The sequence below is a fragment of the Diorhabda sublineata genome, chromosome 2 (genome assembly GCF_026230105.1).
Source record: "Diorhabda sublineata isolate icDioSubl1.1 chromosome 2, icDioSubl1.1, whole genome shotgun sequence".
In the NCBI taxonomy this organism is placed as follows: domain Eukaryota; kingdom Metazoa; phylum Arthropoda; class Insecta; order Coleoptera; family Chrysomelidae; genus Diorhabda; species Diorhabda sublineata.
In genome coordinates, this window is record NC_079475.1 from 38626625 (window position 1) to 38650084 (window position 23460).

At 31.2% G+C, this 23460-nt stretch overlaps 1 protein-coding gene across 12 annotated transcripts in view; it reads left to right on the plus strand.

Moving 5' to 3' along the window:
• The window catches only part of LOC130452902 (longitudinals lacking protein, isoforms A/B/D/L-like), a 625711-nt gene that overhangs the window by 1280 nt on the left and 600971 nt on the right, over positions 1-23460 (plus strand). For 11 of the 12 annotated variants that reach the window (XM_056792410.1, XM_056792408.1, XM_056792409.1 and 8 more), the window contains exons 3-4: positions 526-1252; positions 5953-6042. In XM_056792410.1, the coding sequence (XP_056648388.1) occupies positions 526-1252; positions 5953-6042 (817 nt within the window). Of the gene's footprint in view, positions 1-525; positions 1253-5952; positions 6043-20454; positions 20602-22715; positions 22934-23460 lie in introns of those variants that run through there. The other variant, XM_056792420.1, reaches the window with a different exon arrangement.

Consider the following 23460-nt stretch of genomic DNA (forward strand, 5'->3'; position numbering starts at 1 on the left):
AATGTTCAAATTTTTTCTTTATTTTTTTATCTAGATAATCCCAGTCAATTATCACTAATGTATTTGATGGACTTCTATTAGTTATACATACATTTCCTTGATACTATTCAAGGATAAGTCGAAATTTTTCCAAAATAATTTTAAATTGTGGTTTTAGTTGAATTTTTTATGTTTTTGCTTACTTTAATTGAACATGTATTCATTAGGAATGAAATATTCACGATACAGTACGTGGATACAACTTAATATCTTGAATTAATTGAATATTGAGTTTTTTTACAATGTATTGAAAAACTTTTTTAAAAAATAAAATCAATAATTTTAACAAGTTTTTAAAAGTTCCGGCTCCAATGGAGTCTGGTTTGAATAATGAAATCTTCTTTCTCAACCTTTTATTTCCTTATTCGTTTCTTTTTCCTCATTTTTTGGTGTCCAGTATGTATTTCCATTCCTGAATCTGGTATTTCCATCTTTTCCGTTCGCTCCTTAGTCTGCTATTATTGACGTACTGTGGTCCTATTGCAGGCGTTACTGTCAAAGCATTTCGACAAACACCCAATTCTCATCCTGAAAGATGTGAAATTCCAAGAACTGAAAGCGATGATGGACTATATGTATAGGGGGGAAGTGAACATATCTCAAGATCAATTAGGAGCGTTATTAAAAGCGGCGGAATCATTGCAAATTAAAGGATTATCTGACAATAGGAAAGGTGAGACAAGTGATAGGAAACCCACGCCAGCCGCACCTCCACCGAAAAGTCCGCAACCGGCCTCTACCCTACCTAAGGTACAGGGTCTTACAATAGAGCAAAGAGCTCGGGAAGATTCCAGAGAAGGAAGTATGTCGCCAGGTCCTCGAAAAAAGAAAAGGTTGAGGCGAAAGAGTGAAGAATTAGATAATCACGATGCCTCTAATTCTTCCGAATCTCACAGTTTACCCGCCCAAAGCATTCCTATGTTACCTGCAATTACGAAAATGAACGCCGACGTGCCTGACCAAGTAGAAACAAAATCCGAGATACTCACGAGGCATAAACAGATAGAAGATACAATCCCCCAAGTTCCTATTATAAAAGAAAAGATCGAAACGCATACAGAACTGATGTTGGAACCAAAGTCTGAATATGTAGATGAAATGAACGAGGACAGTATCGAGGATTTAACGCTAGATGATGACGATTTAAGTAACATGGAACAAGTTGACGATCAAGCAGGACCTAGTCATGGAGCGGGAGAAGGATCAAGTCAAGGTTTGTTATACTTCACATTATTTTTAATATAAACACTAAAATAAAAAATTATTATTATTTTCCCCGTCAATTATTTGCTCAAATAGTGTATTCGAAGTCTCCAATTGATATTTGGCCCATACTGAAACTTTGGTCCACTAAATTTTTGATTCACACTTTTATCTTTTTATTAGGTCAATGAACTTTTTTGTACAGATTACATCTAATTACAATTATCAGTAAAGGTCATACCTAACTGACCAACTCAACAATTTTTATCAAACATATATATATATATATATATTTTTAAATATCAATTTCTGTAATATTTAAGTGAAATTGAAATTTACAAGTAGATGAAAAGAATTGAATGATGGTTGATAAAAAAAATCTAGTTATACTTTTTTTTTAATTTAAATTTCATTTGAAAATTACAGAACTTTAAATTTGAAAAAAAAAGTAAAAGTAGATTTTTTTATCAACCATCATTCAATTCTTTCCATTTACTTCTAGTTTCAGAAGTTTCTAATACTCAATATTCCAAATAAATCCAGAGATACTTTAAATAAATCATTTAATCATCATTTTCATTGAATCCCTATGAATTTGATTTTGTTGTGACTGTTTATGAGGCTAAGGTCCAACTTTATGGCAATGGTTGAATTGATGAAGAGAAATTAATTTTCGACTTCTTTATTTCTATATTTTGCATTCCAAGTGAAAAGCTTTATCACAAAAAAATCAGAGGAGCCCACATTCGTAAAATACAATACTTTTTGTATTTTACTCATTTTGGTTTCCTCCATTTACTTTTTTGTGCTTTAAGAAGCAAATAACTTGGGAGGCTTCTTTAAGAAATGAGAAGGAGTTGGATAATTTTTGTTTATCGAATTCAATTGTTGTGATTAGAAGTTTCACTGATTTTTGCACTGAATTTACTTTGTTCGGTTGCAAAAAAAATTCTGTGATAATTAAACTTAGTGCTACTAAATGATAATGTTCCTAATTTTTGTGTACTGAAATCTACTTTTATTTCGGATACATGAAAACTTGGAACTTTTCTGGTATTTTTGTACTTGTAGCAATAACTTTTTTGAATTGTTACAGAAATAGTGTGTCCTTTAGCTGATTGATAATTTTTAATTGCACATTTGAAATCTAATTTTTGATTTATATTACATATTACCGAAAGTATCTCTGGGTTTGGTTATTCCAAGTTTATTTCCACTTTTTCAAGTAAATCTTGCTTTTTATAATATTTCATAAAGTTTTAAACTCTCTCTAAAATCTACTCAATATTTTCATCCTATTATAGGAAAAAACAATTCAACGATTTTTATTTGAAATTTTTCAGCTGTATACAATTACCTTAATTTCCGTTGAGTTCGAAATTGAATATAATTTTCTAAATAATTTTAAATTGTCAAGTTTTACTGATTCCTAGAAAGTTTCATAACATTTTTTTATTTTTATTGTAATAATTGTAATGATTTTTTAATCTTTGATTATTTCTTTCACTTCTCATGTGTGGTCAAAATATTATATAGGGTGAATTAAAAACAATTATCAATTGGAGAGTTTTTAAAAAAACAATACAAAATATATCTGGAGATTTGCATCTTTGCTTATTAATTAGTCAGTGCTTTCAATTGTTGAAGTGATGATGTAACTATAGTTACAACGTTCCATTTTTATGCTAAATCAGTTTTTTTGGTGGTTTCTTGTATAAAGGGCTAATTTCAAATTTTTCTCATGAAAATATACACCTGAATCATTTGGTTAGAAGTCCTGTTTTTTCAAAAACTACCAAGTTTTTTTGGTTAGTATTTCCTGAAAATAAGTGAACCAATGACATTTCTGAACATTTTTAGATTACATTACATTAATTTCTATGTTTTAATTATGTGTATTTAGCCTCATTTACCAATTTGCATTACAGCTCTGTGTAAGTGGTGATAATCCATTCAACAAACTGTTTTTGCTTTACATTGTCATTAGGCTTCAGTTGTTGTGCTGATTGAATTTTGTAAGCATGAAGACTTATATCTTTACCGAGTATACACTGTAGAGAGATTCTTGAAGTTTGCAATTTTTGTCCGAAACTTCGAATTGAGCTTTTTAGATTGTCGCAGACACTGTTTCTATGTTGAAATTTAAAGTCTGCTTTTGACACTATATTTTGTTATGAAATTTTCAAACTGCCCCCTCCAAGTTTTCACTATTTTTGAAATATTCCTCAATAATGAAGACACGTTCTATCGTGAAACACACCATTTTTATTAAATCTAAACACTCAGCTGTCTAGTTGTTATTTTTCAAAGATTACAGCATATCACTGCATAAATGGCGGCAAATCTAATTTGAGTGATATTTTTGAGACACCCTTTATTATTATATAATTCATAATTCTCTGAAGCATCACATTGTGCTCAATTCTTTGAATGAGATAAACTCTCATACTCTAGGCTTTAATGATTCTGAAGATGTTTTAATTGTCTAGTATTTCATCCAATGTTTCTATATTCTCTTAATAATTTTTCTATCGAATATTCGTAATCGTTGTTAATTGTGTCATCACCCAACATCTATTACATGATTGGTCTTTAGAGTCGTGTAAATTTAATTCAAGCTTCAAGTAGTTGGCAAAATAAGCTTTTTTTGCCGCTTAATCTTGTATGCCAGTGTTTGGTTTGGTTGTTTGTGTTCCAAGGTATAGTTTAACCATCTATTAAATCATCCACTTTCCTACAATCTTCTCATGCTGATGTTTTCATAAATATATTTTTCTCTATATCTTTGGAAAGTTTTATCACTTTTTCTCTACTTTTGCAATATCATCTGCATATGCATAAATCTGGGTCAATTTATGATTATACCTTTCTGATCTATTTGCTTGATTGCTTTGTGGAATAGTTTTATAAATACTGTACTTGAATGACAATCTCAGAGTTTAACACCATATTTAAACCTATTTGAATAAATATAATGGGATTTTTGTAGAAATTATTCTTGAGTTTTGGATTCTATATAATTTCCTCAAATTTCAAATTGTCGCGATCAATTTTAGTGAATATATGCTTCAATAGATCATCCACCACATGGATATCAAAAATATAATCCTTTTTAGTGAAATATTTCCCGTTTTTGATTGTAGAAATTTTAATTCATGAGAAAGAAAAAGCAATTTCCAATTCAAATTATTTATCTACTTAAATTTTACTTTATAAATTTAAATGTGGATAATTTAAATTGATAATTGCTTTTTTTATATTTAAATTTTGACACTTCTAAAGGTACAAAACTATTTGTATTTTGATATACTGTATTGGGTGATCTAAGAGCTCAAATATTAGCAGAGTCGATATTCCCTAATATTTTTATGTGGAGACTGACGATTGTTTGAAATTTGAAAAATTATTTCTTTAATACAAAAAAAAAGGATACAAAATAATATGCCCTCTTTACACCTCAAAAATAATAATTTTTTTGCTAATTACGAAATATTAGTAAATTTTTGCGGAATAGAAATAACAGGGATTACTTTTTATTAACTTGAGTTATCTTAACTGAATGAAGATAACGGCCATAAGTTCTTTGAAGAATAATTGAATTTTGATTTTATTTTTGTACTGAACACACTGTTTACACTACCACTATAACAACACTCATAATTACAGTCTGACGCTCGTCTCGATCCAAACCTCGAACCAAAGTTATCGTCTTTGGCTAATAAGCTTTATGTTTGTGGTCAAACTCAAAATTTTTGTAGAAATAGGGGAAGATTTTAAAATACTTTTAAGGGTAACTTTAGATACAATTGACGAGGTAATAATAATAATAATACAAATTTCAATAGTACATATATCCTCGAAATTGAGATGTAAAAACCATTTTGCTCCTAGGCGGGGGACTATGTATATTGCTGTACATCTTTTTACATTTTTTTTTATTGACAGTAAAAACAGGAAGTTGACCATTTACAAACCTGTATAACAAACGAATTTAGAAAAAGAATCCAATACCATAAATTATCTCATCTACATATATATCTGTACCTTGAAACAAAAAGGGCCAATGTCTATTTTCGTCAAATGGCAGGAAACCCAATTTAAATTTGAGGAATTGGCCATTTTTGCATTTCCAGTAAATAACTTTGGCGGCTCTGACAAAATATTTGAGTTTCAATGATCTAATAATAAGAGGACTTTGGTCCTTTTAACAATTACTATATGTCGCATCCTGAATTCAATTGTGCATTTAACTCAAATTTTGAAATTTTGGACATTGGCCCTTTTTGTTGTAAAACACATTAAGAATTTATTATTTTCGACAGATCATCTTTAAATTAATAGATGAACGCTCTCCTGAGTTTTAAATTTGTACAATGTTAAAAATTGACGAAAATATTTGTATCAAGTTTTTTTAAACTACTGAACACCCTACTTAGTCTACTACTACACCCAACACTCACAATTACACTGTCTGACGCGTGTTTCGTTTACAAAGTTTATCTTCAGTCTCTGGAGATGATAACTTGTGATGTAATTGTGAGTGCTGGTGTAGTAGTAGGGTAAATTAAGGGTGTTCACTATGAATATCACTAATAGTTCCAAAAATTCCAACTTTTATTGGAAAAAAATTTTCAGCATTTTTATTATTAAATCCAAATTCTGATGAATGATATTATTCTTGGATATATTTTCATTAATCGTTTCTTACAGGTTTTGGAGGTTGGCATATGGGTAATCAAAGTCAGGATGAAGTATTTTTAGCCGCACAAGAGGCGGTAGGTGCACATCGAGACTCACAAGGTAAGATTTTTGTTTCAATTGTAAAGACTTGTCTACTGTTCTGAACTAATACGGGATTGAAGGATGCAGGTTTTCAGTTTAGCGTTTTCTGCATCTACCGATTTTGTAAATCAAATAATAACCTCGAAATGTCTACTTTCCTATCACTTATGTCTGTTTTCTTTACAATAGGCATATCTGGAAGTTTAGTAGCTCGAAACTGATTAAACTGAATCGTTTATTGGTTCTTTTCAGTAGACAAGTTTATTTCGCTCGCACTTCGTATGGCAAAATTTAACACCCTGACTTCCAGTCTCTGGTTTATTATAACTTTTTTTTTCATATTTTATTACCTAACGGGTAGTCCTCTATGGTTATTCCTTTGCTTAACACTTAGCTTTTTATTTTAATTAGAAGTAGATTGTAGTTTTTTTGGTTTTCCTACTACCTTCTCCCCTCCCTCATCAAGATTTCGAGAGCTTCGTTCGTCAGTTTCTATTTTGGAGGTGCTGTCATAGTTTGAGAGAGAAAGAGAGAGCTAGGCCCATTTATTTGAATATTAATTTTAGAATTTGAAATTGTGCGAGTTTGTAATTATGTCATTTTGAATTCATGTCAAATTATTCAAATGTAAAAAAAATTCATATTGGAATTTTTGCGATGAACTTATTTTCTAATAAATTTATTGAATTTTACCAAATTTTACATTACGATGCATTTATCCTGCTAAATGCTGGTTTTTTGTTTTGAAAAATTCAGTGTTTATACTGTTGAACACTACAATTATTTTTTTGATTATTTAGCTTAGGTTTTTGGGCCTAGTGTTGTTCGTCGTCACTAAAAAAAAGGTAAGAAGGGGGAGAATGGAATCGAAACCAAACTGTTTCCATTGTTTAATAAAACCTAACCTCAAACTATTTCAAAATAAATTTTTAGTAAACTAAATAAAAAAAGACTCGTCTCTACAATTGATGCATATTGTTTCTATTACCTTATATAGAACTGTATGTTTCTTTTGGGGAGGTGTTGTATATAATGAGAATGCTAAATTGTGATTTAAAAATATTTTATTCCGTTTTTGTGACAATTTAACGCCTTGGAAGGCACTTTGGTTTCAGAACGGAGACTGAAGGTCTCGGTGTTATTTGTTCTCCCACTTTTTACGTTTTTAATTTTTTTTTTATTTTTTGAAAATCCTCCAAAAAATCGACATTTTGCCATGCGATCTGTGAGTGTTGTTTTTGTTGGGTATTTGTAAATTTTGTTTGGGCCTGAACGAACCATGTTTTAAAAAAATTGTTCTATTTTCGATTTTCATATTTTCAAATTATTTAAAATATGGTTCGTACGGTGTCTTGTAATTATAATGTTGGCCTTCTATCTCATTGTATTCTTTACTTTTGGTCTAACATTGTATCTGCATGCTTTTTTTTATTTGTATATTTGTAAAAAATTGATTTTTTTCTAGAATTTTTGCGGTAAGCCTAATTTTAGTCTTACCGCGCATGTCACACGTTTTTACTGAATATGCTAAATTTAGTAAAATTCAGACCATTTCCTGTTAAAAATCTACAACAATTGTTGTGTATTTTTGCCATACATTTTGTTATAAACATTACATGATTTCATGTAATGGTTATTTTTCAAATCTTACAATTACTTGCAATTGCATGTAATTGTTTTTTCAGCAGTTCCTTTTCAGTAAATTCGAAATTTCTTTGGATTCACTTCAACTCTGACGAAAATCAATTTAAACCTGAAAATAAATTGCAGTATTAAAACATGTTTTTAAATTGTAGCATTACTTTCATGCTTGGTTTAATAATGTGTTTGAATGCTGTTCCTCATTAAATTTTCATTTTTTCAAAGTTATTGTATATTTTTGCATATAACTTGAAATTTTTTTTAATTGTAGCTGTTCTCACAGTGAGGTAATTATCAAATAAAACAAAAAGTAACTGTTCCTCTTTTAAGAGGTTCAGCGAGGTGTAGCTGTATGTTGTGTTAAACATACAGTGAGGTACTACTTGAAACACCGTTTCTTGTTTACAATATTACTTTTCTTGGAAACAAGAAATATATGAAATATATTTAAAAATATATGAATTGTAGCTGTACGTTTTAGTGCAGCGAGGTAACTTACAGAAATTATAGTGCCAGAAATAAATTGGAAAATTTTTGTAGTTGTACACAGTTTGTGTGCAACGAGGTACTATTGATTTCATAGCAATTTTAATTGCTTATTGAACCAACTGCCATTTAATTTCTTAGCAATTTTTATTGCTTAATGATCTAACTGTCGTCTAATTTTGGAGCAATTTTTATTGCTTATTCATCCAACAATCATTTAATTTTATAGCAATTTTTATTGCTTATTGATCTAACAATCATTTAATTTTATAGCAATTTTTATTGCTTATTGATGTAACTATTTTTGAACTTCCATTCATCTAACCATTATTGAATTTGAAAGCAATTTTTATTGCTTACTGATCCAACTGTCATTTAAATTATTGCAATTTTATTTGCGTTTTGATCCAACTATCATTTGATAGCAAGAATTAGATTATAGAATCTTGTAGCTGCATATTGTGATTGTGCAGTGAGGTAACTTTATTTCAGATTGGATTGTATACAGTATGATCACAATTTTATTTTGAATTGGGATCTTGTCTTTTTTTTATTCACATTATTAACAACGTTTGCTGTAAATAATTTATTTGCAGTGAAATATTTTTTGTTGTGTATATTTTTACACAGCTCGAAATATAAATTGTGACAAGTTTGAAGAAACCCAGCTTCCATTTACTGTGTAAACTTTTTCTTTCAGATATTCAACAGTTTTGATAATTCCAAAAGTGTAAATGAAATATTAATACTCATAAACTTTTTTTTATTCAAAATGCTAACGAAAATTGAATTGAAATTATTTTATTTTAATTCAATCCAAACATTGCTTTGCGATTTGTTTTAAAAATTTGTTTATGGATATAATATTGATTCTTGATTGGGTATTTTATTTAAAAACTAAATTTTCCTCAAAAATAATTTTTAACAAGAGAATAATTTCATTTAAAAATCGCGAATCCTTTTATTTAATGATACTTGGTTTTTAAATGAAATTACATTTATTTCAAACTAGATATTTTCAATTCCGGTTTGTTTTTGTATTTCTATCAAATTTTACTACAATAATTTTGGTATCGGTACTAGAAATGTCTTCCCCAATGTAAAAACTTGTAATGAAAATGGGTCTTTGTTGTGTGTGCGCGTTTTTATGTGGAGTAGAGGGCCAACACATAGTTTCACTTTAGCCATCTCGATTTCAACGAAGAGTAGTCGATGTTATCTGAGCGTATTATACTTTATTAATACGTTTAGATGGCAGAACTACCGATGAATAAAAAATCCGGATGGAAGAAATGACTATTCAAATTGGTCTACTGTGTGAATGGATATTTTTCTTTACAGACCATTTGCCTTACAAGTGTTCACGTTGTGGTAGAGGTTATTTAGTATCGTATACATTAGAGCGACATCTCCGTTACGAATGCGGTGTCGCTAAACAATTTTCTTGCGCAGTTTGCTCGAGAAAATTTTCACGGAGAGACATTCTTCGAGTCCACGAAAAAAAATTTAATCACGATTTACGTCAATTTGATAATTTGAATCAAATACAAGGATCATAATTACGTATGATACTTGTATAGATAAATCAATAGTAAGTAGGCCGGGTGCTTCCCTTCAGGATGCAACCGGACTGGGTGGAGGTGGGTCAGATAACTTCCCTTCAGGAAGTTACTTTTTTTCTTTAATCAAGTGGATTATGAAGCTAGAAGACATCGAAACGTTTGGATCATCAGTCCTTTCGATCACATCCTTTGTTGTACTCCTAGCTCTTCATCCAGTCCATTAAATCGGTTCCAGTCCACACAGCATCGTTGGCTTGGCTGCGTCATTTCTTACATGTGAGTTGATAATACGTTTATTAAATTAATTTCATCTAAATTTTCAATATTTTGTGGTGATTTTGAATTTGTTTTTATAAAATTGAACATTCCGTTTGTTCAGTGAGTGAAATACTTTATTTTTACTTTTTTGAACGTTCGGAATGTTTTTTATGTGTTTAATATTCGTTTGTTTGTACAGGAACTTTTTAAAAAACTTTGCGAATATATATTTTTTTTAATTTTGAGCGAATTCTGTCAACTCTTGAATTTTTCCAAATACGTATTTATAATGGAACTTTGGTTAAAAAAAAACAGTTTAAATTTGACGTTTCGATCTGTTCCGCCCTGTATATATTTTGATAAACATTGGAATAACTCGTAACGTTACCTGTTTTTTTAAAACTGATTTTCTATCAAAACAGACTAAAGACAAAACCCATAAAAAGATCTAAGAGGTAAAAAGTTGAAGACATTCATCAATTTAAAAAAAAATGAAATTTATTAAATTTTTTTCCAATATGAAATAATATACGGCATGGTTCAAAATATGTACATTAATTTCTGTTTGTGCAGTCATGAATAAGGAAACCTTCTCCTCATTCATATTTTTAAAACTGAAATTATTAAGGAAGATCTTTCTTTAAAGCGGTGGATTAAGAAGGGTTTTAATAAAAAAATCATACTTTGGAGTGATTGTTAGATATCCTGATACTTACTTCACCTCATCATTCATATGAAGGGTAGCTTTGAACATTTGCTAAATCAATTGATTAACAAATTTTCGAAATTTCTTCAAAAGGAAGAATGTCTTTCAAATCTACTCCGTATACATATGGATGCAAAGAGGAAATACACAAAATGAGTTTTTCAGTCACTCGCAAAATTTGAATTTTATTATTAAAATCCATCTAACAGAAAGTATAAAATTCTCAAACTGTCAATTCACCTTATTTTCAGTTTTTTGAAAATATTTATGGCTGTAGAATTAATGTAAATAATTTTGAAACACCATGTATATTTCGGAATGTAAATGTTTAAAACGAATTAAGTCTATTGGTTATCACAAAATTTTAATTTCTGGTTAGTTGCCAAAACCTTATTTAAGAAAATAATTGCTTAAAATCATTTCAATTGATGGTTTTTCCAAACTTCATATGAACCTTATCCACGTACAAAAATCATAATTTCTAAGTAAATTAACTTAATGAGACTTGAACAATTGAAAAGTTTCCAATATTAATAACATTTCGTGCACATTTATATTTTCCTGGAATTTTCCATTTAATTGTTATTTAGTTTTCACGTGGATAAGTAAGTTGGAATTTGTGGAACCATTGGTTATATTTATACTGAACACACTAAATTACATCGACGCGCATTTTTCTAACCAAGTTACCGTCTTTAGAGACTTGTGGTAAACCTTCAGTCTCTGAAGATGATAATTTGGTTATTGAAACGCGCGTTAGAGTAATTGTGTTCCAGTACACGGATAAATATAATTTGTAATAATAATAGTTTGTTTTTCCGTTGTTACAGACCCATTCTTCCCCAACTTTCATCCCCACGTGGCCAAAGAAGAAATATTTATTAAAAACTTTTATAAAAAGAAATCATTGAATATATGAGGTTATTAAAAATCATTCGAATTTTATTGAAAACAAAACCCGATCCCTCCCATTTGTATATCCCCAGAAACATCTTTATCAAAAAAAGTTTTGATTAAATTTTTTTTCATTTAACAAAAATCGAGATGTTTTTGTGGAGAACCGTCATCCTTGAACCCTAACCAACAGTATCACAATTGCGATGTTGTAGAGTAAATTATCGTTTTGAAATAACGTTGTTTATTTAGCCAGTCGATCGCAGTTGTGTTGCTTTGTGATGATGCAAAAAAAGTGAATGTGTTCGCCAAAAGAGCAAAAATGGAATAGAACATTGAAATCGCTAGTACAGCAGTATTTATTTACAGGCGGAAATTGGATCCTACACCATATTGATCCAGAATCTGCTACCGGTTATCCCTGCTCCAACTGCGGGAAAATTTACAAACATCGTGGAAACATGCGTAGACACATGGTATACGAATGCGGAAAAGCTGCACGATTCCAGTGTTCTTTCTGTGACAGAAAATTTCATCAACAGTCTAATCTGAAAAGACATTTCGAAAATAAACACACGACATTACCGAAATTCAGCAACAGTATTACTGTGTATAGAACTAGGACTGTTTCCTGAGACCATTCGCGAAAATGTATGCCTCTTCTTCCGAAAAAACTATAATACGACATTGCCTTCAACCCACCCAATTTTCTCTCGCCAAAGAGAGGCTGTAAATAAGGGTGGCGGTCTCTTCTCTAAATCTAGTCAACGGTTACCAGAATGTAGATAGTGTACATAATATTCCTCAAGTTAGGGACGAATGAGTTTTTTTGCTTTCTGTGTTCGTGTATGTCCATATTAACTTTTCTAGTCTTGTTGTGTGCCATTTCTAAATAGTCGCAAATATTTTCCAATTCAGTTGTCCTTCAGACGATTTGGTTCAATTCCTCCGGCGGGACATTGAGATTGCTACTATAGATTTTCCTAGTAACTAGTTTCCTATAGATCGAACCCTTTATATGGTTAAATGTAACAAAAAGAAAAATATACCAAAGATTTTCCCATTAAATGTGTTTTGTATGGTAAAACCATGGACGAGTAGAGACCAGTTGAATGAGAGGCGTTGAAAGGTAAGTGCAGGAACCAATTAAAACTATCAGATTCTTCAGAAATCAGTTCGTGGGATAGTATTCAATTTGTATATAGGTTTCAGTTTCTGTGGGTTATACATAGCTGCCAAGTTTTACAATCAGGTTTTTCCAGCTTTGAAAAATTTTCTTTTTGTATAACTGTCCTAAAAACTTGACATTTTTGCATCTATTGATGCGTAAATGTTAATTTTTTTCACTGCCAAAATAAACATGAAATGTTACTTTTTGAACGATTTATTTTTAAATCATAGTAAAGTTTAAACATTTACACCCAATTCAATATTTTATTAAAAATCTTTATTTTTTTATCCTAATCATCTTTATATGCTTCGCTACAGAGGCGCAATTTCCGGTCATTTTGATGTTATATGAACTTGTAACTTTACGACGCATCAGTTGTTTTAAAACGATGAATTATCGAAACAAAAAAAACTCGTCAATGTAAATTCACATTCATAGTTGTACAAAAAATATCGTTCATATTTCGTGTATAAAATTTGTGTTTTCATGGCATTTACAAGAGAATTTTTGTTCTAGCCTTTCGGTCTTGCCAAAAAATTAACTCTTGTACCATTAAAAAAACAATTTCAATCATTTGTTATAAAAATAAGTTGTAAATATTTTTACCCTGATGATATAACCTTCAATGGATTTGGACTAAGAATACCAAAATCCAATCCATTAATCCAAGTATCATATTGACAAACATTTTTTGTAGTTTCTCTTTATTTTCATGCTCTCAAAATTTAAATTCAAATCTAATAATGAAGAAATTAAAACGCCAAAATTATTTCTTCCATCAGATTGGCAGCTATGGGTTACGATTTGAGTTGTTTTTAATTTTTATTTTATTTTTTAGGTTTTGATTTATTTTGAAAAAGTTTCTAATTTGGAACCTATTTAATTTGGCATGTTATTGATGAATAATTGAAGATCACCTTTTTTTAAAAAAAAACAAATTAATTTTTTTCAAAAGGCTTGAGATATTTAAGCGAAACACATCAATACACTGTTTTCTGAAGGTCTGAATGGTCTCGAACGTGACAAAAAACAAATTAAATATTAATAAAATAATCAGAGATCAATTTATAAGTTATTATAAATCAACAAAATGAAAAAAAAATAATGGAAACAACGGAAATAGTTCCGACAAAATTTTTTTGAAACTCCTTACAGTTCATTGTAGAAATGTGAATATTAGAAAGGATTCAGTTAACAATTTATTAAAACAGTTCTGGAATACGTAATTTACGTATTCACATCCTTTCACTATCACTTATAACACTGAAACTTGAACACTAATTTATTTAAATTCACTGTTGGTTCACTTTTTACTATCCCAATTAAATTTTTTATTAATTCCCCTGCTACTTGAGACTCATTTTTTTGGGGTAATAGTTCCAATATGTCTACGGCTCTCAGATGTTTGGCCGTCGTCAAAAGTAGTGTCGTTTTCAAATAATTTAATTCTACGTCCCATTTAATTTTACTTGAATCAGTTGAATTAAGATTTTTCCTCTCCCTTTCCCCAAGGAAAATGTTGGGGGCTATAAAATTGCTTTGGGGGTTACAATAGTCAGTTTACATTGTAATTAAGGGCGACTACAACTGTATTATTGTCAGTCCAGTTATTAGCGATATTTATTATATCAATTTGCAGAATATTCTATTCCCTGGAAGTTTAAAAAAAAAACAAAAAAGCCTTAGAAATTTCTAAAAAAAATCACAATATAATGTAAACAGTTTCCAAAAAAAAATACAAATAGCCGTCACATAAAAAGTACCGACGCATCCGTAGAATTTTAGCTTCGACAACATATTGGAATAGGACCCGCTTCACGGTCTGTATTAGTTGACGAGTTCGCAACTTTACCATCCCAAAAGCAAACTTCCAGTTTTTAACATCTTATGTTAGCATATATTCAAATGATTTATAGTAAAAAAAAGTTTGATTTCATTTGACGGTGAAAGAACTATATCGAAAAAAGTTTTTTGAAAATTTCTCAAATTTCTCTTACATCTTGAACATTTAAATTGTAAATTGCTAATTTGGGAAGGTAGAAAACCCTAAGGATTATGCAAAACTGCTCTCAAATCAAAATTGAATGCCAAAGTTGTGGGGTCCTGCTGAGCTATTTCCTGTGTCTTCATCTCGAGTAGTATCTTCATTTTCCGATATGCTTTGATGCGGATAATCTACTCAAAATCCAATTAGAACATATGGGAGAATCAACTTGCACAATCGAGGTTTGGGCATTGGGTTGAGCCGACCATAGGATTTTCTTCTTATTAAATAATCTAGAATGGTTTTAAAAAACTTAGGAAGATATAATAGCGCCTCGAATTGGCTATAAAAGCAGCACATGGTGGGTAAAAGCTGACTGAAGTCATATGATTTCAGAAAAATAATAAAATTCTGAGTAGAAAATTCAAAAACTTTCTCTAAATCCTTAAATTTGTGAATAAATACTGTATAACCTTGGTCTGTTGAATTGGAAAAGTTTTTAAACAAAAATTTTTTATAAAATCGTCTTGAATCATGTTTTGTCTGTTGAAAAAAATGTTGATTTTGGTTAAATTTTTTCTTGACTTTTCAATATGCCGCAAGATAGCTCTAAACGATAATTGATTAAATTTTATGAACTAAAATCTGTGCTTCACAAATACAGAATTTCAAGATTCTCGAACGTGATTTAGTAGCACCGGAAACGCATAATTTCAAATTGTGCATGAATCTAATGACAGAATATGTTGAAAATCTCCAATATATTATTTCTTAAAGATTGAGACAGCTCGACATTAGGTCTAGTAAGAATATAAATCAGTTTTTCTCTCTACTCCAAAACACTGAAAGTTGATCTGACAGAAAGAGTGAAAAAACAATAAACATTTTCAGAATATTAGCTCAATAATCCAATTATCTCCGTCTGAGTGATTTCTGAACGTGCATATGCTTTACACTAATATTTGAAGCTTCGTAATTATGAACCTAAGCAACCACTTACGTATTTTCTAAGTTTGAGCCTCAATATTCTAAACTCCAAACAAGATAGACGTAAAAAATATTCAAATATTTAATAACACAAATTTCCTCATAAATCACTCATAATAATAAAATTAGCATCGATTTGTAAAGAGTTGGATTTTTAAGCATGTTTAGGCTAAAAAAATTTGCATTCTTTTGAAATCACTGGCGCCAGCGGTGACAAGTTGATACAAAAAATCAAAATTTGTGCGTACAGGTCGTCGGTCGGCATCTCTCATGAGGTTATCCATTTTTATAATACGTGGCGACACACAATCTAGAAGAGTATCAAAACGTCATTCCAAGAATGCATTTTATAAATAGGATACTCTGCTGCGAGTTCTCCAGGAAGTTTTACCGAAGCATCCAAAGTTGTTTACGTTTAAATGTTAATAGAAATTCGGATTTCAGTGTACCCTGTACGTAACGAAACTGCAGGGGCTGTTAATTTTATAAAAAAAACGTTATATAGAAAAATCAGATTAAGACCAAGAAAAAGTTTATTCCAAGCTATGTACATAAAAACTCTATAGCGTTTAATTTCTTAACCTCATTTTCTTCATATCTTGTGATATCGACGCATCTTGGTGATGTAGAAAGAACTTGCTCCCAAAGCTTCTTTAATAATGTGGAAGTTGAGGCTCAACGGTATATTCTTCATTTCCTTCATCTTCCAATTTTTTTGTCTTTACGTGAAGCCGTTGTAAGTAGGTTGTCGTTTACTTGTAGGATTGAAGATTACCTTCCATATTAAACTGTTGAATCCATTATCTATTCCTAGGCTTGCAGCGAAAGTTTTACCCTCAGTTTCCTCTAGCTCCGTCAATATTTTCTTCCTGTAATGACCCTTGAGACTTTCAATCAGTCACTTGTTAGGCATCAATCGTATTTGCAGGAAGAAATACAAACAAGTCTCATAATAAAATACGTTCTTTGGAGAGCTTCCCTCCCACAAACTTTCTGGTTCATCGTAATTGAAAATGTCACTTGGGGTGTAAACAGCTGGACTGTGACTAGCAGCGAAGACAATTAGAAAAGAAAAATAACAGAAAGAAGATTATAATATATCAATAATCATTAGCTTTAGCTAGTGGATATACTTTATAAGTTTTCTGAGAATTGTATGGCAGTATTCTGAGGAAAACAAGAGGATATCCGGACACATTCACTAAACTAACAACTGAAGAAAGTTGGAAATAGAACGAACTCTATCGGAAATGAGTAGGTGGATGGACTGCATCGTTCTTTGAAGTGTTATATTCAAACAACGGTAGTTCCCTTACCAGGAACTTTTGCTTAAAGATAAATTAGGATAAATCGATATGATTCTGTGGTGGGTGTTTGGCAGGAGAGTTTCTGGAAACCCCGCAAAAGAACTGAGCAGTTTTATCTTTCGTCCTTATCGAGGTAACTTGCATAATCGAATCGCGGGTAAATAACGGCGCTTAAATGCTCCAAATGGTGCGTTTATATCGCGAAACTAACCATTTTGAATTGAATGGACGTTATAGGGTTGATAATGCAAGAGAAGAATGGTATGTAGCAGGTTATGTGCTTCAGAATAGAACCATAATAGTCTCAGCTGTCCGAACTCGTTTTTAAAGTTTGGGAAGTCATTTTGGCTTTACATTTTTGTACAAGACCCTACATTTCATTGTTGTATTTAAAAAATATATAGACTCTTCCCAAAAAAGGCTATTTTTTGAGGGTCTTGTGTCCCACTTCTCTAGGTGTTAGTACTTCTTCATCGAGGTACTTGAACCTTTTAGCGAAATGGACTGAACATTCGCAAAGTAGATAATCTACTATTTCCATGGCTTGCCCGCAGAATCTGCAATTGCCGTCCTCTGCCATGCCCAACATGTGTCTGATATATTGAAAAAAGTCTCAAATTAGATGACGATGTTTAGACAATCTGTGATGAACGATTTAAAAGAAAAATGAGTCCGTTGGAGACGAAATAAGCTCGGAACGTCCTTTGACCTCGCAAAAAGATTGTAAAATGACAAGCTAAATAATTTTATGTTCAATTTGTGTATAGATAATAGTTTCCATTCTTCTTACTAACCAGATTTAGCGTCATGGGACTTCTGGATTTACTTCAAAGAACATTAAGCTAACTGAAGTACATTAATGGATATCAATCGAATCCAGGAGATTTATCGTAAATTATTAATATTGTTAAACATTCACGGCAAATCAATCGCACGGCTACTGACAGGTGGGGAGGGTTTTGTTTACATTCCAGATGAGTGACATGTCTGAACCTGTATCCCCCTCCACACCCGGCTCATGGAGCGAAACAAAAAACGCCGGATTACTGGAAAGCCGCACTACCGCAGTGCCGGATTACAGAGGGTGTTCTGTACTGAATCGGGCAATAACCTTTTCAATCTAGCAGACTTTTCTCGAAGCCCAAGAGAAAACTCTCCCACTTCTTTTGTTTTATGTAAAAAGTAAACCCATTACACTCGATTAGTTCGAATGGTGCCTACCATGTGAATAATTATCTTCTGTACGCTGGAGTGTTCGGGAAAGACATGTTTTGGTAGCCGCAGGCTGCCCGTCAAGGAGGTCTTGCTACTTCCTACTACTCTAGGTGTGATTATGTTGGACATTATCTGTCGTAGTATTGGTGAAATAAAATCAGCAATTCTGTTCATATTATGACGAGATTATTGATTTGGTTCAATCTATTCCGTCCGTACGTAATTCTGGGTTAACCCTTAATGAATATTAAAACTAACTAAAACTAGTTTACTTGCAGAAAGTGTATTCAGTATTAATATCACCAACGGTTCCAGAAATTCCAACTTAGTGACTTGTAAATTAATATTTTCCACGCTTTTAAGACAGTGATAATTATTTTTTCGTGTGTCATTTTTTTCTCTATTTCATTTATTTAATATGGCATGGGACTCGGTGCAGTACACCGCTCAGTGCTACTACATCAACTAATCCAACAACAAAAATCGTAACTTGATAAACGACAGAATTATGATTTAGAATTGGACAGGAGATGTATAACTTACTATTTTCAGACGATAAATTTATCTAATAAATCACTTCTAAACGATTAGTGAAACCTGATGATGAATGAACAAGTATACATGTGATCCTGGAAAGGATATTGATACGAATTTACGAAATCATTGTATGGTTATCCTTAGAAAGTGTACAAAATTCCAAACTTATCTGATTCTATCTAGGTAGAAAAAATCTAATAAGAATCCTGATTATCTGATCAGGATAATTGGAAAAATTTATTAAAATATCGTTTTGTCATTAGTGATAAGTGAATTTTCAACTAAATTTTCATTGATATAGAAAAACAAAGAATATGATTGAGTTTTAATCACTATACTAACAATCACAATTACACTGTCGGATGAGCGTTTCGTTTATGAAGTTGTCGTCTTCAGATACCGAAGGTAAATTTTGTAAAATAGTGTAAAGTAATGAACTAAATCTTATAGTTTTATATAACAAAAATTTACTGTTGAAAGAAGTCTTTCCCTATTAGTTTATGAACGTGATGTTGTGGGACTGTGGTAATCAAACACCAAAGTGTATTTTTCTTAGTATATATTCCGAGCTTTAGAATACTAGTATGTACACATCATCATAAACTGAAAATATGGTTTAATTTTTATGTATAAAATTTCTACATCATTATATAGTATATATAAGTATTATATTAAAATTTACTACATTACTTAATCGAGAATTATGGTGAATTATTGAAGTCATGTGACTCAAAATACAACATTCAAAATGTCATTTGACATACTTGAGCTTGTTGAAATTATAGACTTTATTTGTTATTTTGGAAACTACATATGTCAAATTGGAATAAGATATTTAAAAAAAAAATTTATATTTAGTTCAAGTAGTATTCTACAGGGTGTTCCGGGACTTGATGCGAACATTCTGGAGTGAGTAGATGACGTGAAAATAATTCTGTGGTGTTTAAAAAAAATTTCTCATACAAGCGTTGCGAAATCAGAACTTTAAGTATAGAAAATTCAAGTATATTTTCTAAATTATTCATTCGAACATTATGAATTTTTAATGGGTGATTACGTATGTCCATTTAGTGTGTTTGACGTAATAAATTATTCCGTAACTTTTATAGGGACAACCTGTACAATCTAAATATAGCAAGAATGATACTCTTTGTTTAACTCGATAAAATTTATGGTTTAGGAGATATGTAGATTCTTCGATCGCCGTTCGCCATAAAGTAACATTCTGAACAAAATTATCATAAATTGTAATTATTGAAAATACTTACAGGATGTATTAAAACACAATCAAACATTTCTAATTGAACTGCATACTGTCGAAAAATCGTGTTCATTAAAAATTCATAATGTTCGAATGTATAATTTAGAAAATATACTTGATTTCGCAACAAAGGCCTATAATTCAGAAACGAGGATTCATATGGGAAATTTTTTTTGTCTCAGCATTATTCTCTCGTCCTCCACTCACTCCCAAATTTTTAGTGTCAAGTAGTGTTAGGCGTGGAAATAAATATGGACACAATTTGTGGTTATGTAACCCAAGCACAAAACTTGAACCGAAAGCGACAAAAAAATATAATACTGGTTGCAATTTTTTAAAAAAAATTAGGTAATACCATCCATTAGTTCTCTATAAATGTTTTACTGAATTTTTGAGTTTGAATTAGTACATTTTCCTGCAGAATTACTAACCTACGAAGATGACCACGTGATAGTGAGAGAAGCTCACCGTAGACGTTGCGTAAAATGTTACGCTAGATTAGTTTTGATGTTGGGAAGATTCGAAGCTGCTAGGAAGACACGTCAAACTCACCACAAGTGTTTAGATTGTAAGAAATTTTACTGTTTGGAATGCTTCTTCGAATATCACAAAGCATCTAAACAATAGAATCTAACTATTGATTGTTATCCCGTTTTCCCGATTCCGAATTCGAACTTTTTTTTATCTAATTATCATCACCTTTCATCATATTTTGGTGGTACTGATTTTCAGTGAATCACCTTGTACATATTTCCATTTATCTTTCAATTGAAAAGTAAAAATACATTCGTACGGGTATCTCAGGATTTCTATATGTCCGATTTTCCATTAAAATGATTTGAAATATTTCTATCTGATGTATATACAGGTCTAAGTTGCTTCAAACAAATGGAAAAATTGAAATGTTACATTAAATGTTTAAAATAATGAGGCCGATTATTCGTACCACTTTTCAATACGCTCTTTAGCTTACAACGACATCCGAGGAATAAAGTAGTAAGTGAAAAGAGGTAGAAAAGGCGCAGATATACAAATAACACGTCCCTCGATTCCAAAAACTGATGAAAATGTGCACAAACCTGTAATCGAGAACCATTTTCAAATCTTAAGAGGACGAACTAAAACAGAAGTACGCGCAGTGAAGGAAGAAAGCAGCATCTGCAGAACAAAATTAAAAAAAATTAAGAATATTTCAATGAACTGTTAAATGATGAAACATGAGGGAACGAGGAAGACGAGTTTGAAGAAGAGGAGACAGTGAATGGACAAGTCTCGGTAGAGGAAAAACCCACGAAAGTAGAAGTAGATGAACTAATAAACCAATAAACCAATATAAGGCAATTATTTGACCAGTACATAAGAAAGAGGATGTGGAAGACGCGTGCATTATAAGATTATGACTTTCTTGGATGTCGTTGCTGGACACATGAGGAATAGATGGCTGAACAAGTGGCAGGCTCCCAGGGAGTTTTCAAAAACGGTATGGATGGCAAGCAATCCAGAATAGTAGCTACGACCAAGGATTAAACCTGAAGCTTCTCGGTAAATAGAAAACGTTTGATCCAGGCGCTAGCAACAGAAAGAATACCTAAGAAAATACTACATTCGGTTAAAACGACATTGAATAACATCGATAATGAAGTAACTGTCGAAGGAAACAAAAAGAAGGAGATCCAATATCAATAGTGAGTATTAGAACCCGGAGCATCTACTTATAAGTAGAACAAAAAGGATCAAAGGAAATGCTTTCAATAATCGAAAAGAAAGCCATAGAATATGGATTACACATTAATGAACAAATGACCAAATATATGGAGATTCGAACTTCAACAACTTATAAGTGACGACAGAGCAAAACAGGAAGTATAGATTTGATAAATAAAGACCAGGAGAAGGAGATGAAACGAAGGAAATCGATAAAAGAATGGCGAGAGGAAACAAAAAGAGGATTATAAAGATCAAAAGGTATTTTCAGATATGTGAAGTCACGCATTTGCAAGTTATACAACGAACGGTGCTGTATGATAGCGAGTGTTGGATCATGAAAAAAAATAAAAAAGAAAAAAACCAAAATAAACATATGGGAGAGAAAAGTACTAAGGAGGATTTTTGGAGGGATGAGTGCAAAGAACGAACGCAAGGATCAAAGAACTGTAGGGGATATGTGAATGGACGCTGAAGGTATGAAATTAAGAAGTGGCTTTGCTATAAAAAAAATTCCTCAGCACATCCCTTTCCGATATATCACCTTTAAAAGGTGGTGACTAAAACTGAAATTTCAGTGATGCTAGAAACTTGGAATTTTGTGATTTTTGTGTACTCGCCAAGGGCTGAATACGGGCATTTTTTCAATTACATCCTGTTACATTATACGGGGATGAAATTAGCAACCCTTACTTTATTTCATATCAAAACTTTTTTAAGTCTTAAGTCACCACCTTAAGGATGGTATCTCAAGAAGAGGCGGGCCGATATATGACTAAAAAATGTAACATTTCAATGGATTGAAATCCTGTTTTTTTTTATTTTGGTAAAATTAAAGAATTTACATTGTTTATGTTTTTTATCTAAAATACAGAACCTATAGATTTCTATGTATAAATTCTTAACAAAAATTAATCGGTGATGGTATTTCCTTTTTTTAAAAGTAAATAAAATTTTCATTTATCTAAATTACTTTAGGGGCCGAAGAGGAGCTACAAAATTGTGGTATACTTAGAAGTATTCTCTTAGGCATATCTCTCCCGAACACAGATTCCTTTTGGGATTTTGGAAATACCTGAATTTGAACATTTTTTGAATATTCAAGTAGAATTTCGATGCAAAAATCTTCTTAAGATGAAAATATATATATAGATGAAATGTTTCAAGTGTATCATCAATAAAATAATACCAAATTTGTTTTTAGTTTTTATTCATTTGACCAAGATTCATTTTTGTTTAGAATAAGACATCTTGAAGGTACGAAAATAAATAAAAAATCCTTTTTTCTGACTTAATTTTCTTGATTAGAATCGAATATTGTTGGATATCGACTCGAAATGCGGTTTTTAAACGTTTGTTAGATTCATGTTAGTACCACGATCGTTTTCTATTATAATGTGGTCCAAGTAGATAGTCCAGTTTACGTATTTTCCAGATGGCGCGTCTACTAGCTTAAAATCTAAAGTTTAATATTTTTAACAAAGATTTTTGTCAACAGACCTAAAGAATTATTCGTCAAAACCACTGAGAAGAATATATCGACCTGAAATATGTCATGTGTGTAATAAATCGTTGTCTAGAAAAGAACATTTAAAGCGACATTTATTGGAAGTTCACGGATACATGGATAGAGATCCGTACAAGTGTAAAAATTGCGGGAAGATATTCAAGAGGAAATACCATCTACAAAGACATTATATTTCTTGTTGTTCTATGACTACTG